Raw genomic sequence first — 20319 nt, 5'->3', positions numbered from 1 at the left:
GAGCTCATTCCAAAGGGCAGGTGGCTCTCCCCCTGGGGGCCGCCAGTTGACACTTTGACCGACGGCACCCCTCTCTGTGGGAACGTACTGGCCGGTGAGAGGCTACCGGTGGCAGAAGGCGGTCTTGTAGATATCCAGGTCCTGAGCCATGGAGCGCTCTAAAGGTGGTAACCACCGGAAGACCACCGGGAGCCAGTGCAGCTTGCGCAGGAGAGGTGTTACATGGGAACGCCATGTCGCTCCCATAACCACCCGCGCGGCCGCATTCAGGACCAGCTGGAGCCTCCGGGTGCTCCTCATGGGGAGCCCCATGTAGAGAGCATTGCAGTAGTCCAGGCGGGAAGTGACGAGGGCGTGAGTAACCGTGCATAAGGAGTCCCGATCCAGAAAGGGACACAACTGGCGAATTAGGCGAACCTGATAGAAAGTCCTCCTGGCCACAGCCATCAGATGTTCTTCTAAAGACAGCCATGTATCCAGGAGGACGCCCAAGTTGCGAGCCCTCTCCGTGGGGGCCAATGATTCACCCCCAATAGTCAGTGATGGCACCAACTGGCTATATCGGGACGCCGGAAACCACAGCCACTCGGTCTTGGACGGGTTGAGCCTGAGCCTGTTTCTCCCCATCCAGATCCGCACGGCCTCCAGGCACCGGGACATCACTTCAAGGGCATCATTGGGGTGGCCCGTTGCAGATGGAATACAACAATATTTAAAACAACACAGCAACAAAAACAGTACTAAAATGTGGAATTGTCCCTTTGAAGTCCCATTCAAAACGAAAGGATGCTTTTCAGTTTGGTTTCTTTGGAGAGCGGTTCTGCAATTAGGTTCCACAACTACTGTTGGAAAAACAAGGCCTCTGAATTCTAGTTGGTTTTCTTACTATATTTTTTAATTTAGATTTTATTTTATTACTTTATAAATAACTCAAAGCAGTGGACACTTCCTCCTATTTTCCCCACAACTCTGAAGTAGGCTGGGCTGGGCTGAGTTGAGAGAGGAAGTGACCGGCGAAGGTCACCCAGCAAACTTTCATGCCTAAGGCCAGACTTGAAATCCTTTTCTGGTGATTGGTCCAAAGTCAGCCAGCTTTTGTGCCTAAGGTGGGACTAGAACTCCGTCTCCCCTTCATCACTGCACCCAACCACCTTTCTTGTTCCTTTAAATCCACCTGGAGCCATTTTGGAGTCAGATGGCCTCAACATTTACTTATATTTAATTAACTAAATAATTAATTTCCCCTCTGTTCAAAACCTGTTGTAGAAAATCAAATCCTGAACCCAACAGTGCTTTTTGAGGAGGCAACTGGACTTCCTTTTTCTTTGAAGACATTTTGCTTCTCATCCAAGAAGCTTCTTCAGCTCTGACTAGAGGTTGGGGAATGGAAGGATTTATATTCCTTGCAGACAGCTGGTCCTTTGCATCCTTTTAGAGAGTTGTTGAGGCCACTTGGAGGGTCACCTGAGTGGTGCAGATGGTTCCTGTAGGTTTTCTGGAAATCCGTTCATAATCCCACACCAGATTTCCAGAAAAACTGCAGACTACAGAAAAACTGCAGACTACAAAACCATTAGCAGTACTCGCTAAAAGGATGCAAATGACCAGCTGTCTGCAAGGAGTTCCATTCCCCACCATCCAGTCAGAACTGAAGAAGGTTCTTGGAGTTCTTTTGGCTCTTGAACATGTTGCACTAAACTATAAACTATGATTGTCAGATTACAATAGTTATAATTATTAACTATGGTGACACAGAAATAAAGGCTATTATGATTCTGTTGACTATGTTGACCATTCAGCTTTATAAACCACAATTTAGAGATTAATGACAGAATTCAGCCAATTTTGGTTTTGTTAAGTTATTATTTCGCATATGATGAGAACATGACAGAAGAGAAGTAAGCATATATACCAAGTCCGCGTAATTACAAGTTAAAACTTGTATGAGAATACGGCAGAGGCCATATGACTGGATGTGCAATTCAGCCATCCGGGCACTGGCCTCTGGCGTTGCTTCATGCAGATCTAGGGAACCAGAGAACAGACGCGCTGGGCAATCTTGCACAGTACGTTTAATAGTTTGCCTATCAGCATCCCAATCGCAACCAGGGGAAATTTTCCATCCCCACTGATACAGGGCAGAGGCACTTCTTCCAGTACCAGACCTAATTCTGTTCAATTTCGTCCAGATATAGCCAGGCAGGTCAAAACCAGGTGATTTGGTAGAGGGATCATTAATGTCACAAGAAAATACCTTGAAGTTGGAAGGGACCTTGTAGGTCATCTAGTCCAACCCGCCGCCCTAGCAGGAGACCCTACACCCATGATGGCGAGCCTATGGCACAAGTGCCACAGGTGGCATGCGGAGCCATATTGGTGGGCACGTGAGCATTGCCCTAGCTCAGCTCCGGCACACATGCCAGAAACTTTCTAGGAGTCTGGGAGGGTGAAAACAGCCTTCCCCACACCCCGGAGTCCCTCTGGAAGGATGTAAATGGCCCATTTGCTGACTTTGGTGGGACTGGAAGGCCCGTTTTTCGCTCTCCCCAGGCTCCAGAGCCTTTCTAGGGACTTGGGGAAGGCAAAAATGGCCTTCCCCACCCGAGGCCCTCCAGAGTCAAGAAACGGTCCCACTGGAAGTTGGGACATGGGCCGTTTCTGGCCTCCAAAGGGCCTCTGGGGTGGTGGGGAAGGCCATTTTTGCCCTCCCCAGGCTCCAAGAAAGCCTCTGGAGCCTGGGGAGGGTGAAAAACGGGCCTACCATGCCCACCATGCCATCGTGTGCCAAAAGCAGGGGAAGTGCAGGGGGTCACGCACACATGTGTGTGGGGGGGCACACATTGAATTATAGATGTGGGCATGCCCGGGCGCCCCCTTCCCCTGCGCTCCCTGCACTTTTGGCACGTGATGGCAAAAAGGTAGTCATGACTGCCCTACACCATTTCTGACAGATGGCAATCCAGTCTCTTCTTGAAAGCCTCCGGTGATGAAGTTCCCACAACTTCCCAAGTGGAGACAGTGGAGGTAGAATGTTTTCTCAACCGTAAAAATGTTAAATGTAAAAAGTTTTTATAAAGTCATACAATGTGTTTTGAAATAAGTGAGAAGAACTGATGTATTAAGCTCTGTCAAACTAGGTGTGCAACACATTTATTTATTTATTATTTAGCATATTTATTTATTTATTTATTATATTTCTATACCGCCTTTCTCCCGTAGGACTCAAGGCGGTGTACAGTCAAGAAAAACATAGACACACAAACATCATAAAATTGCTAATTAAAATTGTTACTTAGTTTGGTCAATGAAATAAAACCCAGAATTAGATAACATTTAAAAAATCATTCGCATGTTTGTATGTTTAGCCCTGCCTGTTGGAACATCAGGGTCTTGAGGGCACGGCGGAAAGCACGGAGATCAGGGATATTCCGTATCTCCGGGGGCAGTTCATTCCAAAGGGTTGGAGCCCCCACAGAGAAGGCCCTCCCCCTGGGAGTCGCCAGTCGGCATTATTTGACTGACGGTACCCTGAGTAGTCCCTCCCTGTGAGACGAACTGGTCGGTGGGAGGCTATTGGTGGCAAAAGACGGTCTCGTAGGTTCCCAGGTCCTAAGCCATGGAGCGCTTTAAAGGTGATAACTAACACCTTGAATATGGTTGGTGACACACAGTCAACACAATTTTAATTTAATTTAATTAAAATTAAATTAAACAATGATTGCAACACAATCAGATTGTTGGAGGTGTGACCTCAAAACTGCCTCTTGCCTGCCTTGAACGAGGCACAAAGAAGGCCGGAGAGCGCTCGGGAGCCCCTGCAAACCCACCTCCGTTTCAGTGACGTCATGCGGTGTGACGACAGCCGACGACAGCCGCCCTAGCAGCCAATCGGAAGCGGTAGAGAGGAGCGATGACGCCAACCGCCCTAGTAACAGCGCCGACATGACCCGCCCAATGGAAAAAAAGATGCCAGTCCCCGAGAGCCAATGGCGGGACGCGGAGTGAAAAAGGGAAGGCGGGGGAGAGGCGGGGCCTTCCCTCCTCTTTTCGCCGACAAGATGGCGGCGGTGGCGACGGTGGCGGGGTGGGTGACGCCAACGGCTTTGTTTCCTCTCAGCGCTTGAAGCTGGCCGCCCCCGGCCCGGCCGCGAGGGACAGCGACGGAGACATGACCGCAGAGCCCGCGAGGTAGGCGGTGGGAACGGCAGCCGGCTCCGCGTGCTTTTCCCTACGAGGCCGATCAGCCGGGTGAGGGGCGGAGAAAGGCGGCGGCGGCGGCGGCGGGAAAAAAACCCCGACGCTGCTACTCTCGCCGCTCGCCTTCCTAAGCGCCGCAGCCTCCTCTGGCGGGAACGCCGCGCGGCGGGTTATCCGGGGGTGCTGAAGACGATAAGGTTGGGGGAACGGGCCCTCGCCCCCCCTCCCGCGAGCTTCCCGCCTCTGCGCATGCCCAGTGGGGGCGGGACGGGCCTGCCTGGGCTCGTGGGCGCCCCCCGGCGGTTGCCCTCTCCGCTTGGGGGCGGGGTCTCTGCCGCCTCTCCCCCTCCCCCCCCAAATGCCTCCCTCCGGGGCTTCGGTGGCGGCATCCCGCGGTGACCGGGAAGGATGGAGGGCTGCACAGGTGCGCTCCTTTGGGGAGGGGAAAGGAGCTTTCCGCGCTCCGGTGCCTGGTGCGTTTGCGGCGACTTCTGAGCAGAATCCCGGCGTTTCATGTCTCCTATATATAGAGAGGCTTATAGAGAGAGAGATGGGGATTGCAAGGCAGCTTTATTGATTAGCCTAGTATTAGGCCACCTCGAAGCAGAAGGTTAGGGTTGGGGAATGGGGAGTGCGGCGATGGAATCGGCCCCAACGCCTTGGTGGTCGCGCCTGTTTATTATTTATTATTTATTTATTAGTTTCATTTATATGCCGCCCTTCTCCAGAGGCTCAGGGCGGCTTACAATGCCTTAAGCAATAGCCTTCATACTTTTGTATATACCTGCTTAGTAGGGCTTTTTGGCCTCTCCTAAGCGGTGTTCTTTTTTTATATACAAAGTCAGCTTATTGCCCCCACAAACCGGATCCTCATTTTACCTACCTCGGAAGGATGGAAGGCTGAGTCAACCTTGAGCCTGGTGAGATTTGAACTCGCAGTAATTGCAGGAAGCTGGCAGCTAAATACTACTTTAACAGTAGTTTAGTCCACTGTGCCACCAGGCTGTTTGTGGGGTTCGTCCTTTGGGTAAAGACAGTCAGCTTTAGTTGTGGCTTAGTCTGTTCTGTAGATCAGGGGTGGGCAAATGTGGCCGGTTTACAATCTGTGGACTTCAGCTCCCAGAATTCTGCTGTAGATCCATCACGGGGAGGGGGGGTGTCAAAATTCAGAAAATTGTGGTTTGATTGACTGCAAACGAGACCAGTGTTTGTCAACCTTGGCAGCTTCCAGATGTGTGAACCGCAACTCCCAGAATTCTGGGGATTGAACTCCGCCCATCTTCAAGCCTCCTAATCTGATAAACCCTGGATTAGACTGTTGTGTGAATATAGTCAAGTGCTTATGACACGGGGTTAAATTGTCTTTCTTAAGAGCAGGGATTATTTGTGCTTCTTCAAGGACAGGATTCACACTTGGTTAATTCATATATATTGTTGACTCGGGATGTATGAAATCTCCAGTTGTGGTTGGTAGATCATAGTTTATGACTTCCATGAACCATTTGTGTTTACACAAGTAACCATGGTTAAGCAGAGCATGGATAAAAATGACTGCTCCTCCTTAATTGTTTTAGCTCTTGGTCCAAATTTGAATATTATACTGGTCCTCTAATCATATTTTAATTTGCATTTTTCTGCAAACCAAGTTGGTGAGTTCTTATTTGATACTATCAACAGTTTTCCTTGTTCTACTATCCTTTTCGTACAAACTTATCTTCCATTTTGATGATACAATAGAATATTTCTTCAAATGTTTTATTCGGTAAATGAGTATAGGTATAGTATATACCTATATATAGTATCTCATGGTAATGAGCAGAACCACCGATTTAAAATTTATGAAGGAAAAACTTTCAAGAGACTATTGCCAAATGAGATTTGTGTATGAATCATGAATAATCACAGTCCTTCACTCATTTATTTCAATCAGTGAAATATCTACAGTCTATATTGACTGTACTCTTACTCTCTTGGAGGAACAAGACTCTTGCCTTGTCTCCATTTTTATTTGTGAAACAGCTCAGTAGTGCTTTCTTATTGCTACATACTCTGAAAAAGTTTAAAGAAAATGCAGATGATTTCTAGCTTTTTACACTTTTGTATTCTTGCATTGATTTTTCCATGCCCTTCAATGGTCAAACATACAGATTACCAAATGGTTTAATAATTGCCCTTCCAAGTTTCTAGTTGTCTTTCATCAGCAGGACTTTAGGTGATTAAAAAGAAAAGGAGTAAGCATTGTGCAAAAGAAGGAATATCGTACAAATTGCCTAAGTGATTAAGGAACTGTGAAAGATCCTTTGTTCCTGAACGTTTTGGTTAACAATAAGACATTTTTAAAAGATCATAAAGTTGGAAGCTAATATTTTGTACATGTAACCTAATCTTTTACTTAGTTCAGGAATACTAATTAGAGCATCCTTAACGGATGCCTATCCACCTTCATCTGAAAACATCCAGCAAAGGAAGCTTGCTACTTCACTGCTCAATTCTTTTTAGAAAGCTTTCCCTAAAATTCAGATATCTTCCTCCATCCTGACTTGCGGAAGATGTCACTTCTTCTGGCTGATATCACTTTAGGTACTTGAAAACTGGTGAGTTGTGTGCATTCAGAATTTTCCCCACAAGGATAAACAGAATTTATTCAATCATTTCTCATGGCAGATTTCAATCCCTGATAAATTTGATTACTTTTCTTTGGAACTGCATTAGTTCTACTGAATATTTTTAAAATTGTAGTTCCCAAAACTGGACATTGTATTTCTGACAGGATCTGATCAAGATGGAATATATTAGAACATTTTTCTTTTGACCTGAAAGCTATAATTATGTTAATGCAACCTAAGCTTGCATTTACCTTTTTAGTATCCATGTTGCATTGCTGATTCATGTTTAGTTTGGACAACCTCAGGATTTTTTTCAGATATACTATCACCAAGCTTTGTTTTTTTCCACTTTATATCACTGCATTTTGTCTGTTGGTAAGAACTTTGCATTTGTGTCTCAAAATTCATTTTGTTTTCTGTCTTTCTATGTTGTTAAAACAATTTTGAGTATTGCTTCTGTCTTGTAAAGTGCTGTTTCACCCAGATTTGTATCACATAAAAATTTGGTAAAACATTCCATCCATTTGGATCATTATTGAAAATTTTGTAGAATGCTGGACGTTGTGAACTTTGTGGCATCTGACTTAATACCTCCCTCAAATTTGATGAGGAGCCATTGATGAGGATTCTTTTAATATAGTCTGTTGAAGTTCTATGTAAATTCCTCTAACAGATACATCTTATTTAGAGAAATTTCATAAGAGTAATTTTAAAAGATTTATTGAGATATTATGTTTACATCATTTTTACTGAGAAAGTTGACTAATCAAAAAGACTTGTTCTTGACCAATACATGCTGATTTCTAATAATCATTTGTGTTTTCGAGATGCCTACAAATCACTATATCATTTGCTCTAAATTTTTCAAAGTATCAACATTAAACTGCATAGTTTGCTATTCCCTAAAAATTCAGAACTTTTCTGACAGATTGTTATCATCTTATATGAATATGGAATTGTTTGCAAATTACTGAAATGGCTCCTTATTTATAAAATTAGTATAAAGTTTTAGAAGTAATATGTTCAGGTGACATGTTTAGAAGTTTTTCTCCTAATCTATGTAGTTATGTCTGTCTGAGACCAGAGCTACCATTGTTCAATTTAATCATATAATATGTAGAAGTATACACTACTATACAGTACACTAGGACACAGGTAGTCCTCAACTTAAAACCACAGTTGAGTCCAAAATTTCATCTCGATTTTACAACCGTTTTTATGATGGTCACTAAAAACCTATTTTATCCATGGGTATTTTTCGTTGCATTCAGTTCTCAAAAGTTAACCATTATGCATACACACACACACACATGACACAGAGAAACAACAGTTTAGATGTACACGTGCATGACGAGAAAAACGAATCCTGTGAGTTTACCAGACGGATGGCACAAGGAACAAAACTGTTCCAGAATCTGGTAGTCCTGCTAGAAATACTTTGAAACCTCCTCCCAGAGGGGAGCAACAGAAACAGACCGTGAAATGGGTGTGTGGGCTCTCTAACAATGCTTCGAGCTCTAAGCACATAGTGCTTATAAGCAGTATCCTGAATGACCTATAATCTTCTTGGTTGCCCTTACCCACTCTCTGTGTGGACTTTCTATCTGAGGCACTGCAGCCACCAAACCAAACAGTGATGCAGTTTGTTAAACGCTCTCAATCGTGCCTCTGTAAAAAGTGGCCAGGACAGAAGGAGAGAGATATGCTGTCCTCATCCAACGCATGAAATGCAGACACTGTTTTGCACCCTTCAGTAAAGATAACAAAGATAGTCGGATTGTTAGTTATTTGCGCCCCCAGATACTTAATACTGTTGACCACCTCCACAGCTGCAGCCTTCATGCAAACTGCAGTAGCAAGCACAGTCTTTGGGGCCCTAGAGTGATCCATATTACATCCCTGCTCTGCGAACTGTCCTGGCTACTGGTGGTCTTCTGAGTGTAGTTGAATGTGTTGGTTTGTGATCTTTATAGCCCTTAACGGCATAGGTCCAGGCTACCTGATGAATTTTCTCGTCCCGTTAGGATGAGCCTGTCAGAGAAGTCTCTTCTTCTAGATTCCTATAGTCAGAGCTCTTTGACAGGCAATAGGCCTTCTCTGCCGCAGCTTTGCCCTCCTACCTAGGGTAAAATCTATCCCGACCCTCCTGTAGGATCCTAAAGATCTGGCTCTGCTAGGTGGCTGGGGACCTAATGGGGGAGTTCCATGCTAGAGGTCGCTGCTGGATTGACGGCAGATTTCACCTCCCCCCTCGCTCTCTGCTCTCCACCTGTCCAGCTTTTGTTATGATATTGATGTACTGTATTCTTGTTTTACCTTTAAATGTTTATTTTATTGTTCTATCATTTTTTACTTCTGTTTTATTTACATTTCTTTTCATTTCTTTCTTTTTGTAGATGTAAGCCACCTAAAATAGCCGAATAAATTTAACAAATAAGTGCAACCAATGTACTTATTGCACTTCCCAAGAATGGAAAGTTAGAAACTGGATGAAAATTGTCCAGGCACTGGGATCAAGATTTTTTTTTTTTAGGGGAGAGTTAACCAAGGCCTCCTTCATCCCCTTTGCAGTGAGGAATTTCACCAACCAGAAGGGACCAGGGGCTAATTGACAGGTGGTTGCACTGGCAGCATTGAATCCAAAGGGATCAAACTGTTCCCAGATGACTGGGTAAGACCTTTCCCCAAGCATCTCATATGGACTAGCACCATGCAAGAGTTCCAGCTTGGAACAAATTTGAGTAACTTTGTCCATCCTGTGTTTCTCTGAAACTTTCTCTGAAGCAAATTTTCTGAATGATCTTGACAATGATCGTCTGAGCTCCCCGGTCCCAGAGGGGACCGGGTGATCCTGAACAGAGCCACCAGCAACTTCCTGCAGATGCAATAAGGACAGAAAAGGATTCTGTGTTCCTGTCTTACTGCCATGAGATAGGCCTTAATGGCAGCTCTAAATCATGTCTGATTAGAGTCATCCCTCATCTTCCTTTAGTGGTGCTCTAGACGTCTCTTAACCCTTTTCAAAACCCTCAGCAACTCTGAACCACACGAAGGGGCAGGGAAGGGTTGTAAGAGGTTGCATAGGCTCAATTGTGTCAAAAGTCTTGTGATATCCTGATACCCTATTTTATGTTCTTCTGAACCTTAAAACCCATTTTAGTCATCATTTATTCTGTTCGATCTTTTTTATATTTGTAACATCTTTGATTCTGTTTATTAATTTTGGAACCTGCTTGCTACTACACCAAATTATTTTAATTTGACCATTAATATTTCAATTCCTTTTAAAGGCTCTTTCAGAACCAATACCAAGTCAACTGCAAAAACCCTTCACTTGTAAGTTTCTTTTTTAATCTTTACTTTCACTATCTTCTTATTTTGTCTTACACCTCTATTCAGTAATTCAGTAACCAAAATAAATGCAAGACTTGGCATCCCTATCTTGTTCCCTTTTTATAGCTCAACGGGATTTTCTTAGATCTCCATTAACAATTATTTCTGCTTTCTGTGTAGTATAAATTGGTCTTACCCATTTTATAAAGTTCTCTCCAAAATCCATACCTTCTAAAACCTTGAATAAAAAGTCCTGTTCAAATTGTCGAAGAAAGATCAATGTAATCAATGAGATTTGTTTTTTTTTATATTACTCCAAATATTCCAACATGTGTAAAGTATTTCTAACATTGTCTTTTAACTGCCTTTTAGTTAAAAATCCATATGAACTACATCAATAAATTCTTGCAAAAATTGTCAGTCTATCATTTAAAACCATTGTGAACAACTTCTAATGATTGTTTAATAATGATTTTGGCCTACAATTTCTTGTTAAAGTCAACTCGTGTTCCTCTATTAATGCTATATTGGCCTTCCAACTCTTTGATATCTTTCTTCTCGAGGATAGAGTTTATTGTAAAGTTTCTAAAAGTTCATCCTCAACACATAATAAGAACCAGATAATCCATCTAGTTCAAACATCTTTCCTGTTTAATCTTTCTTTTATGTAGCTTCAGAAACTTACCTTATTGTTATAGGTTTGTTCATAATTTGTCTCTGTTCCTTGGTAATCGTTGGTAAATTTCGTTTCTTTAGATATTTGTCTCAGGGAGTTGGGTGGGTCAAAAAGGTGAAATGAATGAATGAGTACACAAATATTTTCTCTAGAGAATTGTCATTTCCTTTAAACAAGTTGGAATAATGTTGATGAAAAGCTTTTTTATGAGTGCATTGTCGGTTAATATTAGATCTCCTTATAATTTCAATTTTATTTTACTTTTCATAATCTATATGCTAGCCACTTCCCTGCTTTGTTTGCAAAGTCATGAAGGATTTATGTCTTTTTGAAAAATAGGTAAACTAAATTATACAACAAATTAAAAAAAATTATTTTGGTAATTTGTCTTCAATGATATAATATTTTTCTCAGACATTCTATCCAATTGTGGGGAACGAATTGTTTCTGAGAGTCACTGGATGTGGATGAAGTCATCTAGCAGTTAGTACTGTATTGATTAATGTTGTTAGTATTGTTAATAAATTTAGCATCTAGCATAGCAGCATGTTAAATTTTTAAGTGCTGTCAGCTAACAGATGTAAATATTTCTGGTTATTTATCAAATTTAAGTTGATGTTGAGTCTGACGCAAGTTTTCTTAGTTGTTGATAAAATTGCTTGCTTCAGTATAAAAGTTCCAAAAAAAGTAAATGTAAGATGACTTAATCCTAACCAGATGGAGTGGCTTTCTAGTAACTTGATTAATTTACATTTGGTACATACGTAGTTTGAGTATTCTATGGGCATAAGTATATAAATGGAACATGTTCTGCAGATCACAATAGTATCAGTTTCTTCTTCCATGAGTGGATTTAAAAAAAAATTGAGAGTGGAAGTGTAGAGGGTTTTACCACAGATATCTAAAAGTATACGTGGAGCTTTATGCTCTTTAGGTCTGGATGGGGTGGCCCTACCCCAGGGGTTCTCCTAGATTCACAATTCTTGCTCAAAAGAGCAGGTGGCAGTTGTGACTAAAAGAGCTTTTGCACAATTTTGGACTGTGCATCAACTGTGCCGTTTTCTAGATTGTGGGACTCTGCACTCAGTCTCTCATGCCTTGGTCATCTCCCGTTTGGATTATTGTAACATGCTCTACATAGGGCTACCCTTGAAGAGTATTTGGAAGTTGGCATAAGTCCAACTCTGTTCTTCTGTATTCTGAGATGCCAGATTTTTGGTTTTATGGCTCTTATTATTGTTGCTAACTGTTCAGTATTGTGTTCAAGATGGGTGACCATTCAAATTGTTTACATAAGTAATTATTTAATCAAAGTGTTTCAATAAAACCAAAATGTAAATGAAGTATTAAGTGCCTGATCAAATATGTAGGTGCATAAATTATCATTTCTACTAGGAAAATAGAAAACATTGTCAGCTTGGAAACCTTGAGGGTTCTGAATTTGAAATAAAACTGTCAGCTTTGGAAGCCATATTAGGCCGGAAGCTTCCATGCTGCCACCTTCTCCTGTGTGGGAAAGTAGGAGGGGGGATTTAGCAGAGGGGTTGTCTGTAGACATAATAGCATCCTTCCTGTCGGTCAAGGTCAGGGTGATCCTGCATCTGGAGAAGGGGTGGTCGGAGTGCTGAGTTGAGATGGGACGGACGTTGATTGGAGCGTGTGATCGACTGAGGAGTGAGGGGATGGTTTGGGGGGTTTTGATTTACTGAGGGAAAACCCGGACCTCTCAGATTCGGCTTTTCCCAGATGTGCCAGTTTACCTATTCTAGTAAAGAGACCTTTGGGAAATGTTTGCTTCAGAGTCTTTCCTTGGAGTTGGGGTTTTTTTCTGGAACGCTGACAAAAACATTCCTTAGATAAGGACAACCTGGAACATTTTACTTTGCATCTTCTACCATAGGGAATGGTATAACATGCAAGCCCTAATTTCTTATTTTGCATACGAAGAAGTATGTAAAATAAGTGGTGTGATAATTCATGCTAAATGTTATTTATTGATTGTTGTATAAAAATATGTGCTAATAGAGTAACACTGCAACCTAATTGCAAGCAATGGAAGTGATAGTTAAATAGAAACAAGCATATTTTTGCAGTTTGGAAGTTGTTTAACATTTATTTTAAAAAGTCATTACCTTGGCTAAAGTTAAATGTAACAAATAACTATTTTGTAGATTCAGTAACAGGTAAAATTTAATGTCATCTATCACCTCATTGATTGTATTTCTGGGGTCATGGACTGAATAATATGGGAACAAAAGCTTAAGTTTCCATTGTTCCTTGGTAGAACAATAGAAACATTTTGAGTTTTGTTTTGCCATAACATGGAATATTCTAAATTTCCAAAAGAACATTCTGAATGGGACCATTTTTTTTCATTCTCAGAACAGCCCATTTCCCCCTATTTTATGCATATCAGATTAGTTTGTTTGAGATATAGAGCTCTTGCTTCATTCTATAATGCCAAAAGGGATATATTCAATGGTGCGTCTTTTTTTTAACAGTGAAAGCAAATTGAATACATTGGTGCAGAAGCTTCATGACTTCTTGGCTCACTCATCAGAAGAATCGGAGGATGCAAATTCTCCTCCAAGATTATCGATGAGCAAAAATATAGGTAAAACTCATGCTAAAGCTGTTAAGATTTACAATTTTTTTAAAAAATGTATTCTCTGATATCACACAGAATTGTATAGCTAGGAAATGCTGTTACAGCATGACAGAGTTATTGCTGTCTTGTTTTAATAAGCATAATACATTTATGACTAAAAAAACAATATATAATATTATTTGGGAAAAAGGAATTTTTTTGACTAATTTTACTGGTATTTCCATTGTTTCTTATATTTGAATTTCATAATGTGCTGCATTGTTTTTCTACCAATTTTATTTTCAACTATTGCTTATGTCAATTTCTTCTTTCTTTTTTGTTTACTTTCTTATTACTTTTATTTCTATGCAGCATAAATCTAAAGGTTTGGCACCTTATATAGAAAAGTGCAAGCATCCATAGTAAAAAAAAAGATACACACATACGCATTTTCCTGTGCGCTGCTCCCACTATCCATGCATGGGTTAATCCTTCAGTGCTTGGCAAACAACTGAGTGAAAACAAAAGACTTTTCCTCCCCTTTCCGGCTCCCAAGCCACGCCTCTGTTCCCATGATCCCCCAGTCTTCACTCAGTTGCTGGCAAACACTGTAGTGATTTTGGGAGCTCCACAGTTTTCCAGGAAGGTATTGTACCTCTGTGGGGACAGTTCTCCCTTTAATTCCCTTTTTTTCCTAGTTTCTTTAACCTTCCCTTTCCTTAGGGCGTCTAGGCTTTTTAGTTAATTTTGAATAGATTGTTTTTTTGCGGCTCCTTACTCTTAACAGATTGCTACTGCACGTGGATCAGAGGAAGGGGGGGGAGCGGAGCTAAGCTACCCACACCGCTGGCTCGGCTGGCTTAAGCTTTAAAGGCAGCTCCTTTCCCCTCGGTGCCGCCGCTCTCATTCGCGCTCCCCAGCTGACCGGCAGGCTCAAACAGCATCGCGCCCCTTTCGCTCACCGCGCGCCGCGCTCACAAGCGGTTTTCGCGCTAATCAGCTGGGCGTCGGGGCCGGAGCCTCGGACCACGTGGCGCAGACCGCAGCGCTACTTTGGAGCCGCGCTTCGCCGGAAGGGCACCGGACAGAAGCGCGAAGAAGAGCGCCGGAAAGCAAGCAGCCTGCCCCTGCACTACAGAAAAAGCTTGCAAGGGGAAACGCGCGGCGTTTGGCGGACCCTCGGGCCGCCATTGTGAGTCCGACGCTGAAGTCTGGCACAGAGGGTGATCGCACCACGTGCCAGCGCCATTTTGACGGACCCTCGGGCCGCCATTTTGGCAAGAGCCTCAAGCCTACGCCTCCCTCCACCACCAGGGAGCCGGCTAACCCCCCCCCTCCATCACTCCACGCCTGAGGGGAGTTTTCCTATCTGGGGTTAAGGCTCAGCGCAGCTCCAGGCCGGCCCATTCGTCGCAGAAGCGGCAATGTCTCGCTTCCCCCCGTCTTCGGATATGGAGCTGGAGCTCACCCCCCCTCGCAAAACCTCAAAGGGGGGGGGGAAAGAAATCCAAGAGGAGACATGAGAGCGCAACCAGCAGGGCCGCATCAGAAGGCTCCCTACCCATCCGGGACAGGGATGCCTTAAGGAGGCACAATGCACTCGAGCGGCAGTGGGAGAGAGCGCACAAGGCGATTTCAGGAGCCCCAGCCAGGGAGTCTGGGCTCGTGGGACCAGCACAGGCCCCCCCAGGGGACATAGAGCTGGGACTTACTTCAGTGGCTGACCTTGCAGTCACGCCAAGAACCCCAGATCTGACCAGACTGGGACACTCGACCCCCCGTCTCGAGACAGGCCCAGGGACCGGACCGGAGGCCGCAATGACCCCTTCCCCAGCCCAGGTTCTTCGGGTCAGGGAGGCAACCCCCACCCATTCAAGGGCAGATCAACAGCCCCTGGGGGGGGGCAGGGGTGACGGCCCCAATGGATTTCCAGGCCATGTTCTCGGCCTTTTCGTCCTTCCTCGCAGCAAGCATGCAGCAGGCTTCCCAGGCACAAGTACAAGCCGCACCGGCCCAGGCACGGCAACATCACCCGCAACCCCGCCCTCACCCTGATCAAGGGCAGGACTCGTCGTCTGAAGAATCAGACCAAGCGGAGGAGGGGCCTGAGGAGATGGAGCTATCGGAGGACGAAGGCCTGGCACCGGACACCCCGGCGTATACAGGCCTCTTTCTCCCGGCACTATTCAAGTCCCTACTCCATAAGGCGCGGCTCACAACCAACCTCGGAGTCCCAGGGGACATCGCAACTACCACCCCGCAGTCAGTAGGTCCTCATGACGCACTTTTCCAATCGTCAAAGCCACAAAAGGACTTCATCCCTTGCCCTCAGCTCTTTACGGAGGTCATCCAGAACCCCTGGGCGCAGCCGGCCTCCCTGGCAACGCCCAGCAGCCTGGAGAAGAAACTCTACTGCTCAGCCCCGGAATTGGAGGACCTCCTGGCGCTGCCCTCAGTAGACCAACCAGTGGCAACGCTATCCTCTAACTCCTTGGTCTCCACCGACCCACTAGACACTCTCAAAGCAGAGGAGAAGAGAATGGAGGGGGCTTTCCGCAAGGCTCATCAGACAGCAGGCTGGGCAATTAGATCAGCAACCGCATCATCCTTTTTCAACAGAGCGTCCCTCATTTGGCTGCGGCACCTCCAGGACAGACTCCCGCCTGAGGACACTAGGCTGCATCAAGATCTTAACAAGATAATAGCTGCCACCGAGTACACAGCCGACAGCTCTCTGAATTCAGCCAAGTTCGCTTCTAGGGCTCTGGCCTCAACCCTTACCGCTAGGAGGCTGTTCTGGCTTAGGCCATGGAAAGCCGACTTTAAAGCCAAATGGAAGCTGACCACTTCCCCATACAAAGCGCCAGAGCTGTTCGGAGCAGCGCTGGAACCCCTACTGGTTGAGGGGAAAGACAAGAGGAAGATCCTTCCCTCAACATACCGGCGCCAGGAACGCAGATACACGCCTTACCCGCTCCAGCAGCCCTTTCGTGCCAGCGCCGGACCCAGGGGGTCCTTCTCCCATCGCTCCCAATACCAGGGAGGAGACAGATTTCACGACAGGCAGCAGTTCCGAGTCCGAGGACGACAACAGCAGCCTAAGCGCAACTTCCGTGGAACTGGCCCTAAGCCCGCCAGAAGGGGAAAATGACTCAGGGCCCATGGGACCCATAGGGGGCAGGCTCATCCTCTTTCATCCACAATGGGCCAGCTCGACCTCGGACTCCTGGGTAAGGCGTACGATCTCTTCAGGATTATCCATCGAATTTTCCGGTCAGCCGCCCCACCGGTTCGTCCGTTGCCCAACCCCTCGATCCTCAGAGCTTCAGGACTTAATGTCACAGGAGATTGCCCACCTCCTGGAGGTCGAAGCCATAGAGCCGGTCCCGCACAGCCAGCGGGGCTCAGGTTTCTACTCAACCCTCTTTTTGGTGCCCAAGAACTCAGGGGGTTGGAGGGCCATACTCAGTCTAAAGCGTCTGAACCTGTCCATTCAATACCGCAGGTTCAAGATGCACTCCCTCAAGTCCATCTTAGCGGGGGTGAGACAGGGCGACTTCCTTCAGTCGGTCGACCTCAAGGAGGCTTATCTCCACGTGCCCATTCACCTGCATCACCGCCAGTACCTGAGGTTCGAGTATGCGGGCCGGCATTACCAATATCGCGCGATGCCATTCGGACTTTCGTCGGCCCCCCGCACCTTTACCAAGCTGGTAGCGGTGGTGGCGGCCAGGCTCCGAGCTGTCCCGATCCGGGTGCTCTGTTACCTGGACGACATTCTGGTCCTGTCATCCTCGCCCGACCAGGCTTCCAGGGATATGAAGATGGTGATCAAGACTTTCCAGGATCACGGCTTCACCATAAACCTTGCAAAGAGTCAGCTTCAGCCAACCACCAGACTCCTTCACCTAGGGGCGGTGATAGATTCGTCCAGTGGCCAGGTGTTCCTGTCACCGGACAGAGTCCAGAGCATCCGAGCTCTGATCCTGCAGACCCTGACGGGGAGGAGAGCTGCCCTCTTTCACCTCTCAAGCCTCCTCGGCAAGATGGTATCTTGCTTCGGCATCGTACCGTGGGCACGCAGACATTCGAGACCCTTGCAGTGGTTCCTCCTTCCCTTCCAACGAGCGGGAAGGGCCAACTCCAAAAAGGAGGTTCGTATCACGCCCCAGGTCCGCCGGTCTCTCAGGTGGTGGACATCGCCATCGATCCTCAAGGGGTCCAGCTTCCTAGAGCCGGACCGTCTGATACTCACCACCGACGCCAGCCTTCGGGGGTGGGGAGCCCATCTCCACAACCTAGTCACGCAAGGACAGTGGTCGCTTCAAGAACGGCAATGCAGCATCAATCTTTTAGAGCTGCGGGCGATCAAACTGGCACTGCGCAACTTCCAGCTGACGGTGCAGGGGCATCACATCCTAATCTTGACCGACAACATCTCGGCCAAAGCGCACGTCAACAGGGAGGGGGGCACGAGGTCTCGTACCCTGATGAAGGAGGCCGCAGAGCTGTTCAGCTGGGCAGAGAGACATCTACTCTCAATCAGAGCAGACCACATTTCGGGTGCAACCAATGTGAGGGCGGACTGGCTCAGCCGCGAAACAATAGATCAAGCGGAATGGCAGCTCCACCCTCAGCTGTTTCGAGAACTCGCCTCGCGCTTCGGGATCCCGACAGTAGACCTCTTCGCAACTCCGGCCAACGCTCAACTTCCCCGCTTCATATCTCGATACCCGACACCACAAGCGGAGAACCACGATGCGCTACGCTGCAGGTGGCCCAGGGGCCTCCTATACGCATTTCCACCAGTCCCGCTGCTCCCGCGCCTCATTCGAAAGCTACTGGCAGAAAAAGCAGACCTACTCCTGGTAGCCCCGAACTGGCCCCGGAGACCATGGTTCGCCGACCTGGTGGCACTGTCCGTGGAGCAGCCATGGGTGATCCCACCACAGCAACTAGTTCTGTGTCAAGGAGCAGTCACGCATCCAGAGCCCCAGTGGCTGCAATTAGCCGTTTGGCATTTGAACGGGTCATCCTGAAGAAGGATAACCTGCCAGATGAGGTAGTTGCCACTATCCAGGCGGCCAGGCGCCTGTCTACGACCCGCATCTACGAGTCTTCGTGGCAGGCGTTCTGTCGCTGGAGTGCCCATCAGCATATCGACCCCACGTCAGCGACTATCCGGGACATTTTGCGGTTCCTACAAGCTGGCCTAGAAAAAGGTTTGGCCCCTGCAACCTTACGAAGACAGACAGCGGCGTTGTCCACAGTCATCACATGCCCGCCGTACCAATCCCTCGCGCACCACCCGCGCATCAAGGAGTTCCTGCATGGGGCCACCAACCTGCGACCCCCCACAGTACACCGTTACCCTTCTTGGGATTTACCTCTGGTGTTGCGGGCGCTGACCGGGGCCCCATTCGAGCCCCTAGACTCGACCTCTCTTAAGCACCTATCACTTAAGGTGACCTTCCTGCTGGCGATCACCTCGGCAAGGAGAGTCTCAGAACTAGCAGCTCTTTCAGTCCGCAAGGACTTATGTATTTTCCACGATTCAACCGTGACGCTACGCCTGGATCCCGCCTTTATCCCGAAGGTCAACTCGTGGTTCCACCGAGCCCAGGAGCTCATCCTGCCAGATTTCTGCCCTTCACCTCGCGACCCCAGAGAAAAGAGGTGGCACACTCTAGACGTTCGACGCGCCGTCCGCACTTACATTCGCCGGACTGCTCCCTTCCGTCGTACGGAGGGTCTCCTGGTCTCCTTCAACCCGAAGTCCATGGGTCAGAAGATATCAGCAGCCACGGTCAGCAGATGGATCAAGGCCTGCATCGCCCTGGCATATGACCTGTCCGCCAAGCCGGGTCCCGGCAGGATCCTACCGCACTCGACTCGCAGCGCGGCCACCACGGCGGCCTGGGCCACCCAAGCCTCGGTCGTGGACATCTGCAGAGCTGCGACGTGGTCGTCCCTCACACCGTTCATCCGCCACTACAAGATCGATGTGTTCAACTCGGCTGAGGCATCGTTTGGGCGCAGAGTTCTGCAGAAGGTGTTGACGGAGGAGGACTCTGGGGACAGTCAGCTTCCCACCCAGGGAGTTTAGGCTTGGGTATATCCCATGCATGGATAGTGGGAGCAGCGCACAGGAAAATGGACGTTGTCTTACCTGAACGTCCCTTTTCTGGGCGCTGCGTACACTATCCATATCCCGCCCGTTAGGGCTGCCTGCCCCCTGCTTATGACTGAGACTAGTTCTTGTTCCATTAGGTTAATTTGAGTTAATAAAGTTGAGTTTATAAGTTACTCATAGTGTGGATTCTTGTCTGCTGCGCCTTCGTTCAGACTGGGGGATCATGGGAACAGAGGCGTGGCTTGGGAGCCGGAAAGGGGAGGAAAAGTCTTTTGTTTTCACTCAGTTCTTTGCCAAGCACTGAAGGATTAACCCATGCATGGATAGTGTACGCAGCGCCCAGAAAAGGGACGTTCAGGTAAGACAACGTCCATTTCACACTCTAGCAGTGGGGTTTTTTAAATCTCAAAAACTTGGTTGGTATGGATCTAAATATGGGTTACTTCCATGTGGGAATTGGTTTCTCAAGGCCATGCTGAATATGCAATGTATTTAATTTTCTTTTTAAAAATATAGCAGCTAGTTTAAAACATATAATATCAAAAAGATGACACAGAAGGGAAAATATTTTTGTTTCATACTAACAAGAAATTTATTGTGGCACGTAGATGAGTCAAAATTTTGGATCACATTGTAACAAAATGTAATCATGTTGGTTGTGCTTGGTGAATTTCTTGCAGACATTTCATTACCAAACTAGATACCATAATCAGTACTAGAAGGGAGTAGGGTTATAGTTTTTACAGTCTTTACACTGTATGTTGTAGATGACTCCTGTTTTTTCTGG

General features: G+C 46.5%; 1 protein-coding gene across 3 annotated transcripts in view; it reads left to right on the top strand.

Annotated features, from left to right (window-relative positions):
* The first annotated feature begins 3904 nt into the window (after positions 1-3904).
* Positions 3905-20319, top strand: part of ATRX (ATRX chromatin remodeler) — a 105611-nt gene continuing 89196 nt past the window's right edge. The window contains exons 1-4 of one of the 3 annotated variants that reach the window (XM_087877434.1): positions 4038-4188; positions 9200-9474; positions 10094-10139; positions 13314-13426. In XM_087877434.1, coding sequence (XP_087733560.1) covers positions 13411-13426 — 16 coding nt within the window. In that variant the 5' untranslated portion in view covers positions 4038-4188; positions 9200-9474; positions 10094-10139; positions 13314-13410. Of the gene's footprint in view, positions 4189-9199; positions 9475-10093; positions 10140-13313; positions 13427-20319 lie in introns of all 3 variants that reach the window. The other 2 variants (XM_034435153.3, XM_087877435.1) reach the window with 2 other exon arrangements.

This window comes from Pantherophis guttatus, chromosome 12 (assembly GCF_059756535.1).
Source record: "Pantherophis guttatus breed Tessera chromosome 12, ASM5975653v1, whole genome shotgun sequence".
Taxonomy (NCBI): Eukaryota; Metazoa; Chordata; class Lepidosauria; order Squamata; family Colubridae; genus Pantherophis; species Pantherophis guttatus.
This window is presented reverse-complemented; position numbering and strand designations above follow the sequence as displayed.